Source organism: Molothrus aeneus, chromosome 1, assembly GCF_037042795.1.
Source record: "Molothrus aeneus isolate 106 chromosome 1, BPBGC_Maene_1.0, whole genome shotgun sequence".
NCBI classification, from domain to species: Eukaryota; Metazoa; Chordata; class Aves; order Passeriformes; family Icteridae; genus Molothrus; species Molothrus aeneus.
Genome location: NC_089646.1, coordinates 29928717 through 29955773, shown reverse-complemented (window position 1 = coordinate 29955773; position 27057 = coordinate 29928717). Strand labels below are relative to the sequence as shown.

At 40.4% G+C, this 27057-nt stretch overlaps 2 protein-coding genes across 2 annotated transcripts; one reads left to right on the top strand and one right to left on the bottom strand.

The window, feature by feature from the left end:
- Window positions 1–444: 444 nt before the first annotated feature.
- Window positions 445–3739, top strand: AGR2 (anterior gradient 2, protein disulphide isomerase family member). Its single transcript, XM_066554083.1, has 7 exons — window positions 445–574; window positions 925–988; window positions 1062–1114; window positions 2074–2147; window positions 2524–2587; window positions 3011–3094; window positions 3690–3739. The coding sequence occupies exons 1-7, from the start codon at window positions 445–447 to the stop codon at window positions 3737–3739; spliced, it is 519 nt and encodes a 172-aa protein (XP_066410180.1).
- A 5997-nt stretch (window positions 3740–9736) lies between these two features.
- Window positions 9737–25889, bottom strand: TSPAN13 (tetraspanin 13). The gene is made up of 6 exons (XM_066554082.1): window positions 25757–25889; window positions 14114–14281; window positions 12988–13068; window positions 12042–12155; window positions 11602–11712; window positions 9737–10426 (listed from the first exon to the last, which is right to left on the bottom strand). Exons 1-6 carry the CDS (start codon window positions 25817–25819, stop codon window positions 10352–10354), a joined length of 612 nt encoding a protein of 203 aa, XP_066410179.1. The 5' UTR covers window positions 25820–25889; the 3' UTR covers window positions 9737–10351.
- Between the last annotated feature and the right edge of the window lie 1168 nt (window positions 25890–27057).

The following is a 27057-nucleotide window of genomic DNA, read 5'->3' as shown; positions in this document are numbered from 1 at the left end:
ACTGTAAAGCCTAGCTTAAACATTCTGACTTCTCGTTTGAGTGGCTCCCAGAGCGAAATGGGGAAGAGCTGAGACAAATTAACTTTTCAGCACCTGCAGCTGGGTTACTCTAGCACTGGGAGATCAAGGTAGAACTGTGAACTTATTAGGACTTTTGAAATTGCTGTAACTATTATTTTACTGAGCATATTCAATATGTGTAACAAGAAGAGAGAGAAATTAACAAACACAAACACGCACGTCCTTAAAGGGCCATGGCCCAACCCTTTGCTGAGCAAACCTCACCCCGTGCCCTGAGGCCCCTGCCTGGAGCTGCTCCTTCCAGCCCAGCCTCACCCCGTTCATATTTGAGACCTGAGCCTTTAGCAGCTCTAGCCCCCCTGCCTGTCCCCACCTGTGGCACCGCGGTGACCGGAGCTTCTCTCTCCTGTTCCAGGAGCAGCCATGGAGAGGAGTTACGTGTCCGTGCTCTTGCTGCTCATCGTCATCTCCTGTGCTCTGGCAAAGGATGCGGGCAAGAAGGATTCAAAGGACACTACGGCTAAGCCAAAACTGCCTCAGACACTCTCCAGAGGTAAAAAATACACAACTGAACAAAAATCCCCACCAAATTTTTAAACAAGTGCAATCTTGTGAACATTTCAGCTACTATGCTGTTCTAAAAAATTAATTTTCTTGCAACTCGTTCTGCAAAACCTTTTCTAGTATTTCCTAGCACCCTCTCCTCCTTCACTCCTGATTTAAAGCCCTCTGGCAGGGGTTTGTTTCAAGCCTCCTTCACTCCTGATGTGAAGCCCTCTGGCAGGAGGTTCGTTCCAAGGGCTTCACATCAGGAGGGGCAGGACCCGCACCCGGGGTCCCCAGCCCCATGTAAGGCACTGTCTGAGGGTGTGTCTGTGTGTCTGTCCCCTGTCCCTCCTGCAGGCTGGGGAGATCAGCTCATCTGGACGCAGACCTATGAGGAGGCGCTTTTCCGCTCCAAGCACAGGTACCCACCCCACCGTGCTCACCCTGAGCCCCCCATGCCTCCCCTGCTCCTAACGAGGGCTCCTCTTTTCCAGCCAGAAACCCCTGATGATCATCCACCACTTGGAAGACTGCCCACACAGCCAAGGTAATCTTTTTCCACTCAGGAGGGGGGGAAAAAAAATAAAAAAGTTCTAATTTTCTGAAAAAGCTCTGCTTAAAAAAAAAATCAGCCTCCATTCTGCTTAAACCTTAGTGAAGTACTAGCTTGCACAAGCATGGGGAGAGTTCTTCAAGTTGCTGTACCACAAAAGTGTTTTCCAATGTGTAGAAATAAAATAAAAATGGTAATTCAGTATTGCATGATACCAAGTGGATATGGAAATGAGTACAGGTCAGTAGGGTTTGACCCCTGACAAATCTGAATTTGGTTCACAGCACAATCAGCCAAAATCAATAGCAAGACCAGTGGCAAGAAATAACAATTTGTCAGAAAGGCCATATTCAGACCATATCATCAGCGACTGAGACTGAATCCAGCCAGGGACTAAATCAATCCAGGCTGAAACTGAGCTCTTCCAGGATTTCTGGTAACTGGGACTGCTCTTTTCCCAGTGACTTTGAATTTATCTGAGGGCCTTTCTTCCTGCAAGTCAATCCACATGGCGAGATCTTTGCTTCCATCCATAGCTCCAGTAACTGCACAAGGGTCTTTGTACAAGCATTTGCATCCTTCCAAAGATTTTAGTCTGAAGCCCTACATGCTGTATTATCAAGTACCTTAAGATCTGTAGTCAGAAATCACAATAGTAAAACAGGAGGTTTAAAGAGTCAAATGCTCAAATTCAAACTTAAGCAGAGAATTTGAGAGCCAGCTGTATTCTCCAAAGGAAGGTGGGACATTTTGCACTATTGTAATTACTCTTTAAGGCAGAATAAGAATTAATGGATCATGTTCCAATGGAATGAACTGAAAATATTTGTTTGCTGCAGTTGTAAACTGGAAATTCTCATTTTGTTTCATCAGTTTGTTTGAATTTCTTTTTGGAGGACAATATATTTCAAGGTCATCTTTTTCATTTTCTTTCCCATTTTTTTCTACTTTAGCCCTCAAGAAGGTCTTTGCTGAACACAAAGACATACAGAAACTGGCTGAAAAATTCATTCTCCTGAACCTTGTGGTAAGTTTCCCAATTACACTTAATTAAGTGAAAGCGACAAAGTTCTGCTTTTAATCATGGCTTCTCTAACTTGAGTTTAATAGCTAGGGTTGGCTAGGAAAATGGCCACTGCTGGAGCATAACAGATTTCATAAGCAAGTCTCTTTCATTTGTAGCTATCATAAACTCAGAATGTGAGGGAATGTGAAGTTCAATAACATGAACTCTTACAACTTTGCAATTCCAGCCGTTAAAAAACTGCCTCCCAGACAGTGGATCTATTAGACTGCAAAATGTATTATTTAGCTGTATTTCATAATACAAATTATGGTGAAGGAAAAAAAAAATTCATGCAACGAGCCCTCCTTGACTAGGAACCTTCTCTGTTTTCTTTAAGTATGAAACCACAGACAAGAACCTTGCACCTGATGGCCAGTATGTCCCTCGGGTTTTGTTCATAGGTGAGTACCTCAAGCACCAAAGCTGATCTCAGAACAGAGCCCCTGCTGCACCATGCATCTCAAATCCTCAGGCTGATTAACAGGAATGTATTTCATGACAAATACAAAGGTTCAAGTTGGTTTTGTGGATCAAATATTGACTCAATACCACCCAGCTCCACAAGTCCAGCATTCCTCCCTCAATGGCTGATGCCACAGTCACTGGAATGGGTAGCTCATCCTGTTCCTAATAAACCTGCAAACACAACACTTAAAACTGAAATGTCAGTGACCCTTTTTAGAACAATCTCTTAGTCAGCAGAAGCAGACATGTCTCACAGAAACATTTAGGAAGCAAGCAGGGGTGCAGAAAGCTTTATTTCCTTTTATTTCCTTCTGCTTGAAGGTTAACCTCTACAATATCTCTCACCCTTTTTCCCCCAGATCCTTCCCTGACTGTGAGAGCAGATATTACTGGAAGATACTCAAACCGTCTCTATGCATATGAGCCGTCTGATATTTCGCTGTGTAAGTAGAGTGTTCTGACACGTTCTGGAAATATTCTGAAAGTGGCATTTTTCATGTGACAAGGAATAGCACCAGGCATTACAGATTCTTGCAGTCAGTACTTGCTGAAAGACATTTAACCAGGATTAAAATTAAACAGGATGCTAGACTTAAACTCAGTGAGGTGAAGAAAATGATGGCAGAGCCCTGGAGCTTTAAGCATCCATCTGTTTTAAAAGCAAGCATACATCAGTAGGAACTTGCATAATTCAGCAATGCTCACTGCAAGCAACGGTGAGAACCCATAGACAAGTCCCAACAGGCCAGGTCAGGAAACCTTCTGGGAGCAGGGAAGGATGTTTGCTACAGCCATCCCTCACTGCTGCACAGCTCCAGTCTCTGCCCATGTGTTGGCATTAATGAATGTTCTCACCAGTAAAAATTAAACCCATGATGTTCACAAATTGCTTGGAAGAGTTAAGTGCATCTGAATCCCTACAGCAATAGGCATGTGATTAAAAGCTTTAATAATAATGACATTTTCTCTGCAGCATTTTTGGTTGCTGGCAGAGGAAGTTGCAGCAAAAAATAACATGCATGAATATTTCATTTCTAGTGTATTCAAATATGCAGAAAGCGCTGAAGCTCCTGAAGACCGAGCTGTAAGGGGAAGAAGAAAGCCCTTAAATATTATGAAGTCTTATCTTCCATGTCTTCTCCACACCTTGATACTGGTGAAGAGACTATTTAGAGTGATATTTAGTGATGTGTAGTGATGGTTTCTATACATAAACACTACAGTTTTACATTAGCACTTTTGTACTGGGAAGTGTTTTTAAAAGCTGGAGGCTTTTATTTTAAGGCGTACAGAAGAATACTGTATGATTCAACTGTAAAAATGATTTTTTAAAAAATAAATTCATTTCAAGTGTTTACATACAAAACATTGCTGTGTTTTCATTTTTTTCCCCCTTATCTTCATCTACCATTATTAGAAATAGTAAAATCACCATTTTGCTTGAGACCACAGCTTGCATTTCACATTCAAGGAATTTGGGAAGAAAAAGGCTGCTGTGGATCATTCCCAGCCAGCAGCCCAGCCCCACACAGCCACTTGCTCTCTCACTCAACTCCAGTAAGATGGGAGAGTGAATCAGAAGATTAAAAGTGAGAAAACTCATGGATTCAGATAAAGACAGTTTAATAGGTAAAGCAAAACACAGGATTAATTCACTGCTTCCCACAGGCAGGCAGGTGTTCAGCCACCTCCAGGAGAGCAGGGCCCCACCAAATGCAATGGCGACTTGGGAAGACGAACACCCTTACTCCAAATGTGCCCCCTTCCTGCTTCTTCCCCCAGTTTGTATGGTGAGCATGGTGCATCCCCTTATTCAGCTGGAATCAGCTCTGTCCCACTTCTCCTGCAGCCCAGGTCTACTTGCTTGGCAGGGCAGTGTGAGGGAGCAGCAAAGACCTCGACCCTGTGTCAGCAACCACAGAAAACAACCTTGTGTTATCAGCACTGTTGTGGCTGCAAATCCAAAGCTGCAAATCCAAATTCACCACACAAGCTGCTGTGAAGAGAATCAACTTTACTCGGCCAAACCCAGCAGAGAAAAGCAGCTTTTTATCTCCAGTTTCAGAAGCTAGCTAAGCTCTCTATTACTCAGCCTACTTTATCTCAAATTATTTTCCAGTAGCACCAGCCAATGCAGAGTTTTCATTATCAGCCCTTTCTCTACAGCTATGATAGCAAGAAATAAAAATTTTTCACAGGAAAGTACTTGAGACTAGAGAATGGGATTGTTTGCATGCAGAGCTTGTTTTTCTTTTGAACAGGCTGTATTCTGAAGTGATTTAAGATATGCCTGCTCCCCTTAAAATGTCCCTGCTTACATCAGATTTCAGTAAAGCCTTGAGATGATTAAGAAAGGGATACCCTATTGATTATTGGCTGGTTTCATGATCGTTTATTTATAAGCCCAAAAGAGACAAGAGAAGTCAGAACTAAAATAAACGCTGCAGATGAACACCATGAGAGTATACATTTCATAAAGACTTATACAAAAAGGAGACTTTCCAGCCCCAAATATCTGCTACCTCTGAACTCAGCAGCAGCATCAGTGAAAAACACCTTGGCCAGGACCATGCTTTCATTATTTTCTCTACTCTTTGGCAATAACAGCATTCTTACCACTTCTATTACCATTACTGCCACAACCACAAGAGGAAAACACTTGGGAGGGCAGAACAGGTGAGAGAAGCAAGGCTTTCAGTTCAAAGGAGTCTCTCAGCAAAATGAGAAGGGAGGTACTTGCTAATAGGTCTTTGGCAAGCTGTGCGAACCCTGCCTACCAGAAAACCTCAAGAGGTACCTGGAAAGGGTCCCAGACATAGAATTCAGCATTCCTTCAGCACTTCAGTAAGATGCTACTTTCTATTGCAGCATCCAGAAGACAGAGGAAAAAGAGATGCAGTGGGGGGCAGAAATAGTCTCTAGAATCACTTATCAGTCAGAAAAATGTGGTCATATCACATAGCAGAGGAACAACACCAAGGGAGGCCAGAGCAGCTGGTTATCAGAATCATCTTCACCTACTTAACCCAAAGTACTCTTGGCTAGAGCTATGTGACATAAAACAAGGGCTGCCTATGCCATCATATTTTACAAGACTTTTTTATAACACTATGGAAGTAGTATCATTTTCTTAAGCAGAGGTGCTGATACTATGTATAACATTCAGTAAATGGATATGAGGCACATAGAGACCCTACAAGGGTCTACTAATGTACATGCCTAGATGCAAACACAAATTAGTCCAGCCTGCAAATATCAATAAATGCTTTTGAAACCGAAATTCTTTTTTGCACTCAAGGCTATGCTTTTCCCATGTACTTTTCACCGCAACCAAATCTGCAAGAATCTTAATAAATAAATAGTCAACTTAATCCTGCTCTTTTAATCCTTTCTTCTAAATACATATTTTTGGGGGGGCTTAAAGAGGCATTAAGCCAAATTGAGATAACTAAAAAAGCCTCTTTCAATTTCTTTGGAAAACCTGGGCATCATTGCTAAAATACTTATGATCGTTAGATAACCCAAAGTACACAGGATGGATATGGGGGTTTTAAGAATTCTGCTAGTATTCAGACAATCTTTTAATTAATTAGGTCTAAAATAATAATCCAAGTTAAGAACACTAACTCATTCCTATTCACTTGTCAGCTATAGCTTTTAAGGAATGTTTTTACAGATGACTTCAAGTTATACAAGCCTTCCCTTTTGTAATAGTTACTTTCATGTGAAAGGTGCAGATACTGTGCAGTAGTATCAGGATGTTAGTCAATATCTGGATTCACTTTCTCACACAGATGGAGAAGAATTAGATTGCTTTATAGCCAATTGTTTTTATATTATAAAAATTCATATGCATTTTGAAAGAAGACATCTTTCTACATTTTTCCAGAATAACCAGCTTGAAGAAAGCATTTCAACAAATTAAAGCCAAAAGACATCTAATGAAAGCAGTAAGAATGCTCCAAGTTATATCACTCCATTACTTTGACACTGTGCTGCTGTAAATAGCTTCTAGAAAATCTGGTTAAAATGAAGTCCAAATCTCAAGCAGTCAGATGAAAATTAAAATGCATCTCTAGAAAACAACAAAAAATCTTTTGAGTGGTGAAAACATTTTTCAAGAAGAGAAAGCAATGAAGTTCAATGACAAAACCCACCAAGAATAGGTATAAATAACTTTTTTAAGTGCTCTAGTTTGGCGTGTCAGAATAGTATGGCATTTCTTGGATACTCAAATGAGTCAGACTTTCTCTGAGAGGCAACACTCTTCACCTTCCAAAAACAAAGTCAGACTCGTGTTTTACTATCCCCTTTCAGAATCAGGTTTGGAAAGCAAAATCACACCTCTGATTGGGAATTTCAAGTTTTTTGTGGCTGGATGGGTTTGTTTAACCACAATCCCAAAGAGACAATGTATTTTTAATACAATAGAAAAACTTTAATCATTCCATACAATCCACTGATCTATCTTCTGACTACTAAAACAAATTCACATTATGAGACATGAGATTTTTGGAAGTGGCAATATTTTCAGTATTTTTGCATTGGTGCACGTTTACACTCCAGTATAACCTACCATATTTCTGAAACCAGATCCACCCAAAACTAAGCACTACAAAAACAATTAGGAAAAAAGTTAAAATTGAAGCAGCAATGTGGTATTATTTTAAGCAACATTAGCCCTCTCCATGGATTTATTACTGTAATGCACAAAACACAGAACCTGTGTAGACCAGGAAAATTAACTGCTCCTAAAGGCAGCCATGAGATCATCACTGTCCTCTTAACATATATTGGGAATGGCTGGAGAGAAAGTGAGGGCAACAGAACAGCAACTGGGAGAAGAAAAGCACTGTGTAGATTTTATTAGACTTCAGCAGGCCTGAAGCTCTTAAGGTGTTTCAGCACATGAGTGGGCTCATACCCTGGATCTCCAGGTCTGTGTTTGAGCCAGACACAGCTGCTGGGTAGGCACAGCACAGCAGCAGCTCCCAGAGCAGCTCCAGCTGCTGAATAACCAGCTTGAAGAAAGCATTTCAACAAATTAAAGCCAAAAGACATCTAATGAAAGCAGTAAGAATGCTCCAAGTTATATCACTCCATTACTTTGACACTGTGCTGCTGTAAATAGCTTCTAGAAAATCTGGTTAAAATGAAGTCCAAATCTCAAGCAGTCAGATGAAAATTAAAATGCATCTCTAGAAAACAACAAAAAATCTTTTGAGTGGTGAAAACATTTTTCAAGAAGAGAAAGCAATGAAGTTCAATGACAAAACCCACCAAGAATAGGTATAAATAACTTTTTTAAGTGCTCTAGTTTGGCGTGTCAGAATAGTATGGCATTTCTTGGATACTCAAATGAGTCAGACTTTCTCTGAGAGGCAACACTCTTCACCTTCCAAAAACAAAGTCAGACTCGTGTTTTACTATCCCCTTTCAGAATCAGGTTTGGAAAGCAAAATCACACCTCTGATTGGGAATTTCAAGTTTTTTGTGGCTGGATGGGTTTGTTTAACCACAATCCCAAAGAGACAATGTATTTTTAATACAATAGAAAAACTTTAATCATTCCATACAATCCACTGATCTATCTTCTGACTACTAAAACAAATTCACATTATGAGACATGAGATTTTTGGAAGTGGCAATATTTTCAGTATTTTTGCATTGGTGCACGTTTACACTCCAGTATAACCTACCATATTTCTGAAACCAGATCCACCCAAAACTAAGCACTACAAAAACAATTAGGAAAAAAGTTAAAATTGAAGCAGCAATGTGGTATTATTTTAAGCAACATTAGCCCTCTCCATGGATTTATTACTGTAATGCACAAAACACAGAACCTGTGTAGACCAGGAAAATTAACTGCTCCTAAAGGCAGCCATGAGATCATCACTGTCCTCTTAACATATATTGGGAATGGCTGGAGAGAAAGTGAGGGCAACAGAACAGCAACTGGGAGAAGAAAAGCACTGTGTAGATTTTATTAGACTTCAGCAGGCCTGAAGCTCTTAAGGTGTTTCAGCACATGAGTGGGCTCATACCCTGGATCTCCAGGTCTGTGTTTGAGCCAGACACAGCTGCTGGGTAGGCACAGCACAGCAGCAGCTCCCAGAGCAGCTCCAGGAGAAGGTGCTGACCCTGAATGCTGAAAATTCAGCTACACCTGAAGAGAAGCAGTTCTATAGCAAGTTCTTGACATCCCTCTGCTTTTAGTTTCTGCTCTTCCCCTTCAAAACCTCAAGATAAATCCTTCTTCAGAAGCACTCAGCTCATGAAAGTCTGAAAGTGCTTTGATGGGTATGTGTTTCAACTTTTTGCCTCCTCTGCAGGAATAAGGAGGGATCTCTCTAGTAATGGGTGACTGACTGTATGAGAATCTACTTCTGTCTGCCTCCAGATTTCCTTTCCACCTTGCTCAGATGCTGTATTCCTTGGCAGAGGGCCTTAATACTCTTCCCCTTTCCTTCCTGTAGTTTTGTCTTTCAGGCTACAGCAACTGCCTACCCTGACTGCAGCAGCAACTGAGTGAAGAATGAATGAAGAAAAGGTGCAGTGCAGATCTGCAATTCAGTATGGTTAGAAACAAATGGGACGCTGTGCACCTTGCGTGTTTAGATGTCTGCTGTTTCAGCTGATGAACCACTTCTTTCACAGGCAGCAAGAGGGACCATGCACCCCTTCAGCTCAGACAACACTTTCTACATGGGTAACATACCATTCTAACTTGAATTCTTTGTTTTCAGAAAACAAACTACTGGAAAGCAATTTTTTTGTTGCTGTTTTTCTTTCTTGTTTTTTTTTTTACATGTCATTCAACCTCTCATGAAATCAAGACTGTTATCTGGATGACACAGAAATATACACTGCTGAGTTATTACAACAATGACTTTACACCATCTAAAAAAAAACCAGCTGTACAACAACTTTCCAGACATCAAGTTTCTTATATCAGAGATGACAGACATTGATTGTGCAAATACCAAACCTCATTCATTGTCAAGGGAAAAAAGTTTCAAGTTAATCAGCTGCAGATTACATTCTCCTGGTTTTCTTCATTCATTGTTCTCATAATGACAATATTCATTAACATTGTTTTTATTCTCAACAAAATTCTAAAGCTACCAGAAAACCAAAACAATCAGGAAAGGGGAGGGGTGAAGACTACAGTAGTCATTAACATACACTTTTGTGCACTATAGAAAATAACATCTCTAGCTTCTATTTTTACCTTAACAAGAAAGTGGGAGACAAAAAAGTTTACTAGAGTACATCCTAAAACCTAAGTAAATCATACTCAACCATCCACCATAAATTTTTATCATTTTAATGAGAATTCACGTGAATTTCTGTAATCAATGAATACAGCAGAAAATACCTCTAGGTTTTTTTTTTTTACAGCAGATAACCCAGTAGTGCTATAAAACTCATTGTACAGAGTTTACCATAACAATTAACAAAGTCTTAACCAGCAGTTCAACTCTGCCCAGCTACTGAATGCACCCATCTACTTTAAGATAGAGATTCTTAGAAGAAAAATAGTAGAAATTAAATATGAAAACTACACATTTCCTACAGGACTTGTGTTTTATTTTGAGTACATGTAGAATAACTATTATGGAGAAATACCAAACTATGGAGAATCAGTATTTTTAAGTAGATGGTGCAGAGAGAAGATTTAGTCCTTTATAAACTCATCAAATAAATGCACTAGGGTTTGCACGGGGATCCTTTTGGTTCCTGTATCTGTAGGTCAGCCAAACTCCCAGAATCTGAAAATAAAAACCAAAGTTATTATTAAGCAGAGAGTTTCCATCCCATCTTCTAGTTTTACAAAATTTGTTTTAAACACAAAATCATGACAAAGAATTTTCAGTGTAGGATACAAGTTTAGGATATTTTACTGTTGCTAAAATTGTACAACCACACTCCATCTTTCTTAATTAGAAAAAAGAATACACCCTCTCTCTCTAAGAAAAATCATACCCTAGCAACAGAGAGAAAAACAAAACAAAAACCACAAAACTATGAACAACAAAAGCCAAACTCATATTCACAATGCAATAAAAAATTTCCAATTGTTTTTATAACAAAAGTTAAATTATTCTTCTCCCCTTCCCAAATGAAAAATACTCATAAAGCTGCTTTTAACATAATGACAAAAAAATCCTCCGAACCGTTTCATTTTACCATTACCACTTAACTATAAAGCTATTCTTGTGCATTTTCAAATCTTTTCATTCCCCCCAGCACCTTCACATTTTTAGCTGAGATGGCTGAGATCTGTGTGATTCTGTTTAAGTTGCAGTATGTGTCCTCTTGCTGTCTTATTTACAAACCTTCTCAAAAGTGCACTAAGCAGCAGGAAGAGCATTTTCACATGCTCCTCTCTGGGATTAGGAAAGGCCTACTCTGAGGATTTTTATGCTCCAATCAATAAAGCAAGTTATGCATCATCATGGTATTAAAGCAAAGAGCCAAAGACCTTCTTAATTTTAACCTACTGTTTAAAATAAAGTTCACTCTTTTGCAACTCCATCTTTGCATTACAGGTGGCACAAAAAAAAAATCCTCAAAGACCTTATGTGTGCTAGAGTGGGGAATAGGTGGGAAGAAAAGGGAACAAGGTAAAGCAACAGCTCTCTTTTAATACTGCTGGAGAAAGGTAGACTTGAACAGCTAAGTTTCTGACAAGCTTAAACTTTACATCACCACATTTTAATGCTGAGGTTTGTTGTCTAAATAAAAAAGCTGCAAGAAAAGCCTTCCTTCTAACAGACACAGGTCTGTCATCAAGGTCATAGCTTTGAGAAATTTGGCCTAATTAATTATCTGATTCCTGAGACTGCAGTGAGGTTTCCTGTAATAAACCCCCTAAAAATGTGCTTCACAAAGCAAAGCTTTAAAAGTGGGGAAAAAGCACTCAATTTTCCAACCACCCACTCACCTCTGTGAAGCTGAAGAAGAGTCCTATCCCACCAACAAATCTCAGCACCATTCCAGCATATTCTTCCATTATTGGTGCACATGGTCTACAGTGGAGATTTCTAAGACAATCCTGCAACAGATACAGAGAATTGCTTTCCATTTGCTGATAACACTTTGTTGTTTGAAAGCATCTAGTTTGCTCTAGAAGAGACTGCTACCCATGGACAAAACTACAGAAGTTTTAAAAGACTCCAAAAGCTCAAGTGTATAAATAAATGACAATGGAGTACAAACATTGCAGGGTGCCCTGCAACTGTCTTTCCAGTAAGTTAAGAGCTTAGTGTCACGGTAACAACTACATTACACACCTGTTAAAATGCTGCTTGCTGTAACTGTGGAAACATTTTCGAACAAACCCCGTGTGAATAAGTTATGTTTTTTCCCACTTGAAAAACTTACAGCGGCGCAGGTTTCATTCGGATAAAAAACTCTGAATCCACAACAATTCAGATTTCTCTCAATATCTGTTCTTGCGCTGTTGGTGTTACTCCATCCCACCTCTAGAAGTTCACTCTAGAAGCCATAAGCAAATACATATTACATTAATTTTTAAACTGTTTTACATTGCAAGCCAACATACAAAATCTAGTTGATAATGTCCTAACTAAAGCCTTCAGATCTTGATGCTTAAGAGGAGAATATAAATATATTAAAAACAACTGGAGTGTCCAAAGAGGCTGTGTAGCTAAAGAAAGAACAGCACCTAACAGCAGCATATTCATGGGTAATTCCTTTCCTTCCTTTGTTTTTGCTAAACCCAACAAGATCACTAATAAAGGGAAATGCGACTAATCTAGCTGGGACTGCCCAGGCTATACACAAAAAGCACCCTCACATGCAGAAACCTGTTGTTTAGTCACTGTGCCCTTACCCACCTCTTATGCACTCAGAATTGGTCTCCATACCACATAGAAGACTCTTTTACTTTCACATGTAACTGCCTAATGTAATTATGACCTTTCCAGTTACACATGAACAATTCAACCATGATTACTGTATATTTCAGATAAGATTTCATCAGTTTATCTGAAATTGCTGAACACGAGATATAATCAAGATTTCATGCTGCTACACCTGTGACAATAAACCTAGAAAGGAAGCTTAAAAACAAATCAAATTTAAAAAAAAAAAATAGTAATTTTAGGACCCAAATGTATTCTTTTCTAGCTACCAGAGCCAAACATTGACCAGGGTTGACTCTTTAATAACTAGGACAATGCTGATTTTCTTAAAATATGCTCTCCCCATTTTATGGATGACTACATACAAATACATGTGCCTGTGTATATATATATTTATAGTGTTATGCTATAGATTAACGGAGAAGGCAGGAAACTTTTCTTACCTGCTGTTCCTCATTTAGTGCCAAACAGGCACAGGAGACAGAAAACTGGACAATAAAGACTAGCAGAAGAATAATCATGTACTGGAAACAATCAATAGTTAAGGATACACTCTCAAATTAATCTTGCTTTTACAACATATGTACCTAATGGTATTCCTTATTTCACCGGGTCACAGTTAAGTCCTCTAAAACAAAAGAACTGTGGAAGCAAATTCTGATTGGATGTGGAAAAGATGACCTAAGTAATGTTCCCAAAACCCAATCATCATGTATTATCTCTTTTGGCTACTACTATACATTGGTGGTATTTCCTTATTAGGTATTTCTTGCCTAGCGAGAGAACATGAGCAGGGAGGTCAATAAAAGGAGCTTGAGAGCAAGATCTCCAGCCATCTGCTCCAGCTTTAGGGACTCATGTAATTTCATTATACTTCACTTAAATAAAGTAGTAGAGAAGATATTTTTTGGGGTATTGCATATTCAGGTTGCTTTTTTTCAATGACAAAGTCCTGAAATTAATTACCAAAAAAAACTTTAGTGTAGATTAAAAATAAAAAAAGATAAGAGTTGCTCTTGGAACACAGACTCACACACTTTTGGACTACTGCATCTGAAGATGGTATAAAACAAAAAGAATAAACTTTGATACAAAAGATCATGTTTTGAAAGTTGGGGAGTACTTTCAAAATGTGGCTGCTGTGTTCAGAGGCAGATACTTCACACAATTTAGCTGTTTGTAAAGTGGAGGTCAGTTCTTATTCACAGACCACAAAAGTTAAACATTAATAGTTCACCTACTTTAGCCCCATGTAGGGCTGAGCACACAGCAAGAGGCACCTGTGACACAGTGAGCTACCATAAAAAGCTCTCAAAGAATTAAGAGTCTTATTTATAAAAAGAGATGTGAATACTTCTATCTTCAAAGCACAGACAATGGAAAGGAAAAAAGGAAACTGAAATGAAGTTAAATGGGAAGTAAGTCTAATTTAGACTGCACTTGACCAAAGCAAGATAGTGAATTTCTGTTCTGTTTCTGAAGCCCCTCCCCAGCAGTCTCAGCTGACACAGGAGGTTGTTTACACAGCTCGAACCACACTGCAATCGATGCAGTGCATCAGAAGGATACAAAGAAGAGCAATACTTGATGATGTTTCACTGCACCGATCAATCCAACTAAGGCAATAAAGAAGAGGAAGACTCCTACTGCGATTACCACTCCAACAACTCTGAAACTAGAGATGAGGCCAAAGCCAATTCCCCATGCTGCAATTCCAATCAGCAGCAGGCTCACCAGCTGGAGGGAAGAGAAAACACAAAGTTAGACTGCATATTAAAACAGGCTCCCACACACAGGTAATTTTTTTGCGTTTAAGTTGTTTTTAAAAAGGTACAATTTCTCTTTCTAGTGTAAAGAAAAGAAACACAACCCCAAACAAACCAATCCTCCATGTAATTGTCTAAGTAATTTCAGTTCCAGATGTTTTAAGGCATACATATTCTTCCACACTGTCAATGTGGAACTGTTACAACTCAAATCACCTCTAAGTCAAGCCATGTTGTACTATCAGTGACTGACTAGAGACACTAAACTGTAGTTCATAACATAACTGACAAATAAGCTAAAAAATCATCAGCTTTAATTCAGAGTGGAGTAAGAACCAAAATTTTGGATGTTTTCTTAAACTGTGGCAGTATATTTAAAGAAAATAGAATATACACTATACAGCTCTGAATGTGTAAAAAAGGGCACTTTGCCAAAGCTTACTCTAATCAGCTGTATTAATTCACTAAAGAAGTTTCTATGTACTTGATAATGTAACACAATTGTTAATATGGTCACAAAAAAGACATTTCAGATCTGAATTGCAAGGACTTGATACAGTACTAAAACAATGAAGGTATCCTGTCTCTTCAGCATATTTTTTCAAGAAAATAGCTCTACTATTAAGTGAATCCTATTTTAATACCCAAAACACTTATGCTGTTTCCTTCCTTTTAAACATGGTATTCAGGGAAGGCAGGCAGGAATCTGTCCCAGTTACTTCACAGAGATTTATTGTTTATATGGGCAGGAAGCTCCAGCCTTTCCTGTTTCCACACCAAAAAAATACAATCCCAAGAAAAAAGAAATTCCATCATGAAAAGCTGCAGAGAAATCTGTAATGAAGTCCAGCAAGAGGGAAGCAGCAGACAAAGCCAATCCAGATGTCCAAGGCACAAGATGCCCAAGACTCTCTGGTTTGAAACAGACCTAAGTGTAACATTGCTTATTACATTTTCTGTTAAATGATGCCAATGTGCAAGTTTTAACTTTCCAAAACTCTGATCTCACAAAAAAAAAAAAACTCGGCTTTATAGCTGTTTTAAAATAATCCAAACCAACAATATAAAACATTAGGCACTTAGTCTAGTTCAACTACTTGGCTTTGCTCAACAACAGGTATAGAGCAAGCACTTACACTTGCTCACCATTTCAATTCAAACAAGGCACATTCTCATGAAGCACATTTTACTGCTTACCCAGAGGCAGGAAGGATTTAAAAAAAAAAAAAGGTAACTAGTAATTTCCAACTTATCACTTTAGTATACTTACCCTACATCTGGCAATTCTTGTTAGTATTAATGCCAAATACATCTGTATATGTTTTTCCATTTAAGTACATTTTAGAGGACTACCTATGTAATGCAGCTTTTGAAACATGGAAATCTAAGATAACATCAAGAAAGCTACTAAAACAACTGGAGACACTCATCAAGATCTAAACACAGCAGGTGGATTTTTTTTTTGTCTTCACACAGGAATACATCTCAAAAAACTTTTTACCAAAAGCCAGTAATCCACACAAGAAATTCAAGAGTTTGCAAGAACAAAAGCAGGATATTTGTTATACCTACGCTTCTCTCTTAACACATAAAGATACAAAAACCAATATAAAATTCAAAGGAATTGTCCAGTACTAGCAGAGTTTAGGATGATTTCACATTTGTCATTGTTTCTCTTAAATAAAAGGCCTAAATTACCACATTTATTTAGAACAAAAACAACAGGCCAAAGTGTCATGAATCAAAATTACAGAGAGGACTGAAGAAAAAAATAAAATAAAACACCTTGGCTCTTACACAGACAAATTTTCTGAATCCATGCTGCACAAGGCTATAAACTTCCCAATACCAGTAAAAAATTAGCCTAGCTAATCAGTTCATTGCAAGCCCTACCTTTTCTGATCTATGCCCACTCATTTTATTTCACTGTCTCATCCCACTGGAAAGATTTATTTTTCCATGTAAGTACCAGAAGCAAATAACTAAACAAACAGCCCGATTCCAATCAGAAAGTGCTTTCTGACATCCCATGCTCTGCACCAGCTTCTAAATACTGAACTCACATTTCCACTACATAGGTCTTTAAAAAAAAAAATCTCACAAGCAATGACAAAGTTCAATTTATTTCACAAAGAAGAGCAGATGAAACTTTGTTCCTAATAGTTTTCACCAATACTTTTCTGTCTGAGGGCAAATCTTTCACCAATCTGCCTCCAGGATACCAAAATATGTGTTTGCTCAGCTCTTTGCTCATTTTATAAGAGGTCCAAAAGCATTAGATGAAATTAGTTTGTTCTTAAAATACTGAAATCAAAACAAGAGACAAAATCTGTGACTCTAAGACCTCCTGGATAAACACAGTCTGTGAAGTGCAGGGTACCAGTTGCTTCTTGATGCCATTACTGATCTCATCTTGCATTAATCTGATGATACATGCATAAAATTAGCTACATGACACCAGAACTGTCCTGACACCCTGGTACAAAAAGCTCTTCTGGTAGAAACAGCCACATGTTGAGTCTAGAAAAGGTCTGGTTTTCAATAAACTGGGGGCAAAAAGCCTCTCTGGATTTTAAACCCAATATTGAACAATTCAAGTTTTAGAGCTATCAATCTCATTTTAAACTGTTACCTCCATAATACCAAGGTTCCATTTTCCTTGACAAAGTTAGGAATTGTCCAATTCCTTAAAATATCTGGAAATTCAGTGTGATCACAGATCCATGCTACTGGGCTCTGGCTGACAAACTATAGGAAAATGCTGTATCCAATCAGGCAGATCCATGATGTGGATCAAAGTCATTACTGGCCACTCCTTTCTTGTCACTTGAAATTGTGGAAAATTGACTTTTTCAAAACTGAAGACTACAGTTTTACTAATCACTCCAGAAACTGTTTTAGTGTTAAGTTTCTGTCTCCTCCACATGTTTACTGAAAGATGAAATTATGGTTGTTCCTTCATATTCAGGGTGGCATAGACTATCTGAATGAGAGGAATAACTTTCTCTTATGTAGTTTTTTAGTGTCATAATGCAAAAAATTGAAGTAAAACAACACTACTACAAAAAGGAAAAATAGCTGTTTTGAAAATAGTTTAAGTCTGTAAAACAATGCAAGGTTCACAGCATTATCTACTGTTTAGCCACTAGAAATAACCACTCAATAGTGCTTATTCCAGTGTTTTGAGATGAAAGGATTTGAATGCAATATATCTAAAATTGAAGCTGCTATGGCTTTATTATTACAGTGTACTTGAAACAAAATTAGTGACCCTAACCACTTCAAATTACTAACATGTACATTCTAAACATACAAGCTTTACCTACATGCAAAAAGGCCAAGTATTTCTGTTCAATGAAGGAAGAAAGACTCTCTATGGAGCTTCTGAATGTCACATTTTATTTAACTGAAACCACATTTTCATGGCAGCAGAAGCCTCCCAAAGTAAACAGTGTCATCCTTGGAGGACTGAATTATCTGTGAAAGTTCATTTTACCTATATGAATTTACTTAGACAAAGCTAGCTTTGGTTAGTAACACTTAAAATATCTGCTTGATGTATTTATCAGAAATATCTGAAATCACAGACCAGTTTTTAGTGATTAGGGCTAATTCAGTTTCCCACAGGAAGGCTGGAGAAATTGGCTTGTTAAGACTGAACAGCCACAGGCCAGACTGCTGAACTTGAAGAGCAGTAATTGATGGCCTAGCATCCTGCTGGGCAGCAGGTAAGCAGCACCACAAAGGCTGGAGCCAATATCACACAGTATTTTCATCAACAACCTGAATATAACACAAAATGAATTATCTAAAAACATGTGGATGACACTAAACAAGGAGGGGTGGTTGACTCTCCAAAAAGAGATTTAGCTCAGATATACCTTGATAAACTTGAGGAATAAGCCAACCTCAGGAACCTTGCAAAGTGAAAAATTGTGCTCTGGGTGCTTCAGTGGAGCCTGGGATTGGACCAGCTGAACAACAGCCTTAATGAGACAGATCTGGAGATCAGATTGTTTGTCAGGTTGAACACAAGATGAGACAGATCTGGAGATCAGATTGTCAGGTTGAACACAAGGCAGGAGTGAGCTCTCGCTGCAAACAGGGAAACCAAGAAGAGTGCAATCCAAGGAAACATAATGCTGGAGAGACTGAAGCTCAAATACTGTGTTCTATTTCAAGTCCCCCGGGTGGAAAAGGAATTTGAGAACCTGGCAGGAGTCAGTAAAATGGCATGGAGCCTTGATAATGAGAGGTGTGAGAAGAGGGGATGGAGCTGGGTTTCTTTAGTATGACAAAGAGGTTGCCTGGGGTAATCATATACTAAGTAAAGCTGAAGGCACGTCATACAAACATGGAAGCAAACTCTTCTGGTTATCATAAGTAACAGCTTGGGAGGTTCAGTGGACATTAGAAAACACACCTGCAAGGTGGTTTGGGGATGGTCTTTGTTCTCAGGGGTGTCCAAGACTCCTCCACAGGCTAAGTCACAGATAGCAAGCTACTGCTACTCATAATCCTGATCAGGGGCCTGGACTGATGAGCCCCAAAAATGCCTTACAACCAACACCACCACACACCACAGCCAGCACTTCGACCACACCACTCTTTCCAAACCAAAAATCAAAGTTTTAACAGATAGATAAGAGGTGGATTTAGCACTGACCAAGGACTATCTTCACCAGTTCAAACCCTAGCTATCTTACTTAAAGGCACACACACAAATATAGGCTTAGCATAATTTAATATATAAACTAGTAATTTTGAAATTAAGTAAATGCTTCACCAGAACAAACCTTTAGGTAGCACAAATTCTAGGTGAAGATCAGTGGTTTTCCCTATGAGATTAGAGTATTTCTACTTTGGAGTAAAACAAATGGGAAAAAAAAATTCAAGCATATTGTCAGTAGACAAAACATTATTCCAATGTCAGTATCTGTATAGGGAAAATTTTAGGGAAGACTGAAGTTCAAGATCAGTGGAAGAGATCAGACTCCAGTTTAGGCAACTTCCCTTTTTTTAATACACATACATACACACATTTGAACTTCAGAGCTGTTCCAAATATAACAGTTTCCCTAACAAATCCCCAAATTTGCTCTGTTCTTTAAATCCAAGTTCTCCTGTGCACACAGCTGCTCATTTCCCTCCTTTCTGTACTGGACAAAACATATTTCTTTCCACAAGTGCTCCTGCTGTACTTATGTGCAATTTTATAGTCCATGTTACAAAAAAGAAACAAAGATACTGACAAACTATTTCTCTATACAATGCCATGAGAAACAATTCAAATGCTAAAACCACTTCCTCCTTCCTACAACAGCAAGCCACCAGCAAATCTGCTGTCTTGACTAACTGGCAACTTTTTGGTATTTCAACTAGCTTGGACTGCTGGCTAGGAAGGAAGTCATATGCAGAAGCTGGTATTCCCCCTGCTTCCTTACCACCTCAGTATTAACAGGAGTTGGTAAAAACCACATTTCAGAATTTAAATTTTACAGACTACTGACTCACCATTCCTAGGTAAAGAGATTATATATCATTTATTCTCGTATCAGCAAGGGAAATATTTACAGAATAGCTGTCAAAGTGAATATATGGAACAGGAACTAAAACCAGAGAGATTACACAAATTATGAAATACATCCTCCTTAACCTCTCTCCCCACATATAAGTTCATATTTTGCTACTTTAAAGGGTTCTTTAAAATTTAAATGTCAAATGACATATCCACTTAAGCTACAGGTTTTCACTACTCTCCTCTTCCACTTGGACAACCATTTCTGCACAGCCATAAAGAATCTAGAAGACAATCAGAAGACTGATTCCTGGCACTTAATTTAAAAACACCACGTGAAAACAACAGGCAGTGCATAGTGGTGCAACCATAACCTTTAGCAAGTTAAAATGAAGCTAAAGTGGTTTCTATCACTGCTGTAAGCTACTCAACCTGTAAGCAACTTTATTTCCTTACAGTACTACTTCAGCTTTACTGAGAGCAAAAGAAAGCTCTGGGTACCACCAAAGAATTTCTAACAGAAAGCAAAATCTTCCACCTTTATGAGACTTACTTAAATGAAGAGTCATCAGCAGTCTGATTGCTGAACAGCCTTGAGACATGTAGTGTGGAACAAGCAATTTATGTGAAAGGCAGCATTCCTGGCTCCTATCACAAAAGCCTGTTCTTTCAGTTTCAGGCCTTGTGAAGAGTTATTCACTTTATTGGTCATGTAACAAACTATTTACACACTAAAATGTCAGTTAGATTTAACCCCTGCTTAATACCCTCTGGTCTTTGGAAATGGAAGCATTGTTCCTGTACAGCAGGAACAATTATGTTCTAAAATGTTTACTTTTACTTGTGCGTTTGTTCATTGTTTAAGGGGTTACAAAATGTTTTCATAAAGCCTGGTGAGCCAAAGATCCTTCTTCCACACATCCTATCTCCTTCAACACAAAAGCAGGAGTACAAAACCCCACAACTAATGATATAAGCGACAAGGTTTCTGCAGGACATTCAAAGGGGTTCTCAATAATTGTGCTGGTTTCAAAGACCCCACCTGCACCACCAGGATGGCTGAAAAGACCAGCAGTATCAAAACAGACTGTGTTCCATATACCCTCCTCCTCTGTGCCCTGTCATTCTCCTCCTTCCCTAAGGACAGGCTGCCTTCTTAGCTCCACATCCCACTGCACACTCTGCATAAGACAATGAAAAACCAAAACTCTCTCCTGGCTGGTGTATGGACCCAGCATACGTCTAGATTCTGACCCACCATCAGAGACTGCTGTCACTTTGGCTATAAACTGACACACAGCATAGGCAAAGGCCTTTCCAAGCCCTGGAAAAACATCTTTAAATATCTGTCTGTACTTTTGCTATGTTCTTGTGTGTTCTCAAGCGTGAGCATAGAAACCTTCCCAAAATGCCAATGAAAACAAAAAAGCCACAAGACTGACATGACCAACATTAGCTTCCTTGACCAATACCTGGGAGCTTCTGTACCAGTTTTATTTACATGTCAAGACTAGACAGCCCAGCTTATACTGCCATCTTCAAAATGTTCTTGAGAACAACAGAAATGGCCCCAAGGCAACCTGTCCCATTTGCTGAGCATCCAAGCGTGACAATGAGGGAGACCAGCACAGAACAGGCTGGTGCTGGGGCAAACTCTGGATGCTGCACACCTAAATGCTGACCAGAGCCTGTCAGACAGGGCAAGCAGCAGGTATTTTATCTTATTTATCTTACAACTGAAAACAAACTTACAACAAACCAAAATGGAGCTGCACTCAGAGACTGCAGGTTCACTAATCAATGTGAAAGAAATGGCCACTTGAGGCAAGAACTGTGCTTCTCTAACTCCTGTCTGCTTGTCCCTGGCTCTGTGTAGCCCCTACGCCAGTCAGGAAATATCAGAGAACACAAAGACACGTTCCCTTTCCTAAGGAAAATCCAGATGTTCACCCTGCCTCAGACACTAAGTTTCCCTATGCAGCAAAAAGATGAAGCAGACAGATTTGCATGGAAGATGATCCTGATTTCTCTGCATCAGGAACTCTGAAAGCAAGACAAACATTATTATAAAATACCTTAGTAATTAAAAACCCTCTTAAAATCTTCAAGGCCAGGTTGGATGAGGCTTTGAACAACCTGGTCTAGTGGTAGGAGTCCCTGTCCATGCCAGACGGGTTGGATTATCAAGATTTTGAAGGTCCCTTCCAAGCCAAATCATCCTATGATACCAAGCACACACTGTCCAAATCTGAGAATTTCTATACTTATCTTTGCATATTTCCATAATACAGGGAAACCAAGTTTGATAAAGAGGGCAGAATGTCCAAATGTAACTTCAATAATTAAAGCACCCAGAGAACAAGAGACAGTGATAGGAAAAACAAAACAAACAAGCCCAAAATCTCTTTCAAACACAATGCTTTGAAAATGGATGCAAAAACCACTTAATAGACAATCAAAAAAGAGGTTCAGAGAATGACATAATATAAAAAATGAATTATTTTGATATGGTACTTTCTAGTGTTACAAGTAAACGTGGATGCCTTTATGGAATAAGCTTTGTGCTACTAAAAAAGTACACACTTCTAATGGAAAAGATACTGTATGGTTTAATTGAAATCAAATGGCTGTTCTAAGTGTAAGAAAACATAAAGCCTGCTCATCAAAACGTGAGATGTTTACATACTGACAACAAACATTTCATGTTTCCTGCTGCAGCAATAATTAAGTAGCTGCTTGGGTGACAAAACCAGCACACACCACCCAAATGAACTGTAAGTACTGTTTTTTTATTTGAATATTTAATCTTGTGGCTCACCTACCACTTCAGCCTTTCACCACTAGTTAGGAACTTCCCCTTCCTCTCCGAAAATCAGATACGAACAAAGATATTGACTGCTTGTACTTCAACACAAACATTGAAGACTTCCTTAGAGGCTTAAGTTTTAAGCTACAAAGACAGCCCTGAATTTGGATTAATTCTGTGAACAGGCACTTTAAACAGTTTGTATAGATCTACCATTTGATGGGAAATGTAAATATGACTGACTAAATAAAAACTAAATAGGCCAGATACCCAAAATTAGTATTTTAAAGGTTCTTGTACTCAGTTCTTCCGTGTAAGGCTTTATTCTGACAATATACATCATCACATACTCAGAGTCAATAAATAGTCTCAATTATTTTTTCTACTCTTCCTCTACCCATAAGGAACCATACTGAAGTCAGCAAGACTCAGCATAGATGCCAGAATTACTCATATAAAATAGATTGAAAAATAGAATCAGGGCCTAAGGACCCTAACTTAGTCAGGAGAAGAACCAAAATCATCGGCAAAGTAACATCTGAAAAGAAGATTAAGTGAGCAGTTAGGTTAGTGGGTTTCTGGTTTCTTGCCTTAAACTAGTAACTGATTTATTACTGCCAGGACATATATTTTTCTTGGTGTACTACTACAAAAAATAAAAAAAGGCAGTACTAAAAAAAATTAAAAGTAAGTTAAGCTCCAATATAATATTTTATTTAGAGTGTTTTAATGAAAGGCAGAATGTAAATTGAAACCTCCAATAAACAGTTTTCAAGGTTAATTCATGTCATACAGACACATCAGTGCTAGCTACAAAAACATCCAAGAAGTGTCACCTCTCCCTTCTTACCACCACTACTCCTTTCTCACCATTTATTAGTGAATGAACACTATTTAAAAGAGACAAACATTATGTTATTGCTCTGATTGTCTTCTGTATTTTTTTCCAGCTGGGAAGAAATAAGTCCATCATTCAAAGGGTTGCTGCTTCAACCCTTTATTTCAGGTTTCTGTCTAACCAAGGAAGAGAGAAGCCCACACACTTTAGAACTCTACCAGGTCAAGTAAGCACTTTAAGTGTTATTTCCACAACTAGGAATTTAAAAGCATTAAGTCTTGTAACTTGTTTTATTAATAAACAATACTAGCAATAATAATTGGACATTCTTGTAACTATCATTTAAAGATGTCATTCCTTCCCTTCAGGAAAAACAGATGTTTTGTACAGGTCAAGTGACAGAAGAGAGAGTGACACCCACAAAATAAAGTCTACTCAAGCAGACATCAGAGCAGAGATTAAAGTGGTAAATACACTGTACAGATACCACAGACAGAACTACAGAAGTCCAAAAGTTCAACCCACCCTTGCTAAGGCCAGATATGCCCAAAAGACCTACCAGACTCATTACACCTGGTTAATATCTGGCTATATAACTGTAGAATTAATGATGCAGTCATTAGAAAAAAAAAACACCTGCTGTCCACATGACATTACAGTATTACTTGTGCATCCATCTGAGAATGATCCAGATTTCTCTCACTCTTCTGTCACTCAAGGAATAATAGCAGCAATAACAAAACAAGTGTTGCATTAACTGAAAAGCAAAATTGGGATGGGATAATGCACCCATAACCCACCTGTTGGCACAGGAAAATCTCATGAAAAGTTGACCACAATGATAGTCTGGGGACCCTTTCAACCTCAGCTATTTTATGACTCTAACTTAGCTCCATTGTGACACTCTACATTCATTAAACTTACCTTCAACTACAGGTATCTAACATCTATCTGCTCCCCTCTGCTCTGGCTGGGTGTAGCCCAACAACAGGAGCCATCACAGAGATCCAAGCTAACTTTCACAGTGGGTAGGCTGGGCTGCCTAAGCATGCTCCAGACTTTTTCAGAGACATATTTCACTCCTCAAGCTCCTCCAAGGATGGAGACCAAGTAACAATGCAGCCTCTCCTACATAAAGGTTTCGCTTTTGCTCTTTCCTGAGGAAAGGGGGGGTTGGGTCACCTGATACACCCAAGAACATCAACCAGCTCTGGATTCAGCAGAGGTGCTTCCACATTCCTTCATGCTCCATCAGGTCCAGTTACTGCCAGGTACTGTTTGTTCTGATGAACAGTGTGGACCTGCTTGTTCTCCAGTCTTGTTTTCAGCCCAGGTCGGGCATGGCTTTCGGAAAAGCACAGATACAACAGCCAAAAGCATTGGCTGACCCCAATTTCAGTCTGCTGAAAGTCACTCGCAAGCACAGTTGTTAAACTTGAAACATTAGAGGACATTCTACCTCTCCAGAGGTGCTGTGAGAGGAAGCCATTACCCTTACTCCCGTTTCTGGTTATTTCTGAGCCCTTTAGAAATAGATATCGAGGAAAAAAATTCCTGTAGCTACACCACAACTGGAGATTTTTTTCTTCTCTGTTGAAAACAGACCCTCCAACACTCTGGAACAGAACCAGGCACCTGCCTGCAGCTCCCGAGCAAAGTCATTTATTTCAGTTTAACATCCTACTTTTTTCCCCCCTCCTCACGTATCTTCCCACCGCCGCAGGCAGCCCGACTTGGTAACTGCCTGGTTTATCCCAGGAACGCCGCGGGTGCCGGGGGCCTCGTCACTGACCCAACTGCACTCCTTTGGGCGCGGATGCTCGGCTGAGGAACAAAACAAACCCTCCCCTGCTTCACGCCTGGACTGGTGCAGCGCCCTTTGCAGACGGACAAAAAGGGCACCGGCGAGCCGGGCCCCGGGGCCGCTCCCTGCAGGAGACGATCCAGCCGCCGCCGCCGCCCCGGGCGGGCAGCGCTCCCGGGCCTCGCTGGATTTTGATCCCCAGCAGCCACGTCCGCGCGGTGACAAAGCCCGGCCTAACCGCTGTCACCTCCTCACCCCTCCCTCCCCATCCTCCCGAGCCGGAAGCCGCGACCGCCCAGCGGCCGCAGCGCGGACCCCCCCGGCCCCCGCGGCCACATCCCGCCGGCAGAAGCGCAGCGAGCCCCGCCACGCCACCTCCCCTCCCCAGCCCAGCCCATCCCATCCCAGCCGGCGGCGGGAGCAGCGGGACGAAGCAGAGCCCGCGGCGGCGGGCGGGCCCCGAGCGCGGCGGGCACGCACCGTGTAGAGCAGGTTGAGGGCGCACAGGCAGTTCTTGGAGCAGGCGAAGCCCCCGCACGCCATCGCTCCGCCGCCACCGCCGCCCCGCGCGGACGCCGCTCCGCCAGGAGGCCGCGGCCCCGCCCCCGGCCGCGCGCGGGTGCGGCCGCAGCAGGTGAGCGGCGCCCGCTGATTGGCCGCCGTGGGGCGCAAAGGTAAATGTATGCAAATGAGGGCTGTGACGTCGGCGCCGTCACCCGCTATCCGGCGGCTCGCGCCGCGCGGGCGGGGCCCGTTGCGCTGTCTCCGGTCCCCGTTCCCGTGACGACGCCAGCCCCGGTCCCCTGTTCTCGAAGCCCGTTGATGTCACTACACGAGTCCCGCTCTCCTGTCCCTGTTCCCCCTTGCTGTGACGACACCAGTCCCGGTTGCTCTGACGACAGCAGCCCCGGTCCCCGTTCCCCGTTTCCCGCTGCTGTGACGACAGGAGCACGGGCCTGGCCCCCGCCCGCCGGAGCCGCCGCCGTTCTGTTCCCTGCACGAGCGGCGGCGCCTCGCCGGTGACGGCGGACCCCTATAATCCATGGCCTGTGTGATCCCAAGGGAAATATCCAGGGATTTACTTGTACAGACCGTGAAAGTGTTCGGAGTGCTGGTAGTTCTGCCAGTGCTTCATAGAATCATCAAGGCTGGAAAGGGCCATCAAGTCCAACCGTCAAGTCAACACTGCTGCTGTCATCTTATTTCTTTTTTTAACATATGTTATTTATCTATTTATTTATTTTTACTAAGTCATCTTTCTACTGCACCTCCTTAGATACTTGTGTATTTCCTTGGTTTGAGGGTTAAATATTTTCAATTACAATCATTCTATTTTACAAAACCTTGCACCTGTACTGATAATTTCCTGCTATTCAGTAGCTAGTTTTTGTTAAATGTTCGTACTTGGCTTCAATGGTGTCCTGGTTCACTCCAACCATCCAAAATCCTGTCTTCACAGTCCTTGTGGGCAGCAGCCTGCTGAGTGATGCTTTATAATAAATACAACAGATCTAATATCTGCCAGCTCTTCCAGTGTGGACATGTGTTGCAGGATTAGTGTCCAAGATAGCTTCTTGTCTTTTTTGCTGGGCTTCACAAAGAGACAAGGACATGCTTGTTCCTCCCTTGGGATGTCCTTAAGGGTACATGGCACAGCTGTTGTACTTTATCAGGTTCTGGTGCCACAGAACTTGTGATGGTCAGTTCCTAGTAAGCAAAGGGAGCTGCATCTACTTTCTGATGAATTCACAACAATTCTTAGTAGGAACTTGTCATCAAAA

Bases quoted from the DNA above. Each gene is read 5' to 3' on its own strand.
- AGR2 (XM_066554083.1), top strand. From the start codon at position 445: ATGGAGAGGAGTTACGTGTCCGTGCTCTTGCTGCTCATCGTCATCTCC. The intron at 575-924 runs GTAAAAAATACA...TCCCTCCTGCAG, and splicing joins GCCTCAGACACTCTCCAGAG to GCTGGGGAGATCAGCTCATC. The intron at 2,588-3,010 runs GTGAGTACCTCA...TTTTTCCCCCAG, and splicing joins CCCTCGGGTTTTGTTCATAG to ATCCTTCCCTGACTGTGAGA.
- TSPAN13 (XM_066554082.1), bottom strand. From the start codon at position 25,819: ATGGCGTGCGGGGGCTTCGCCTGCTCCAAGAACTGCCTGTGCGCCCTC. The intron at 13,069-14,113 runs GTATCCTTCTGA...GATTGTTTCCAG, and splicing joins ATCAAGTATTGCTCTTCTTT to TACATGATTATTCTTCTGCT. The intron at 10,427-11,601 runs GTGAGTGGGTGG...TTTTATTTTCAG, and splicing joins TCTTCTTCAGCTTCACAGAG to ATTCTGGGAGTTTGGCTGAC.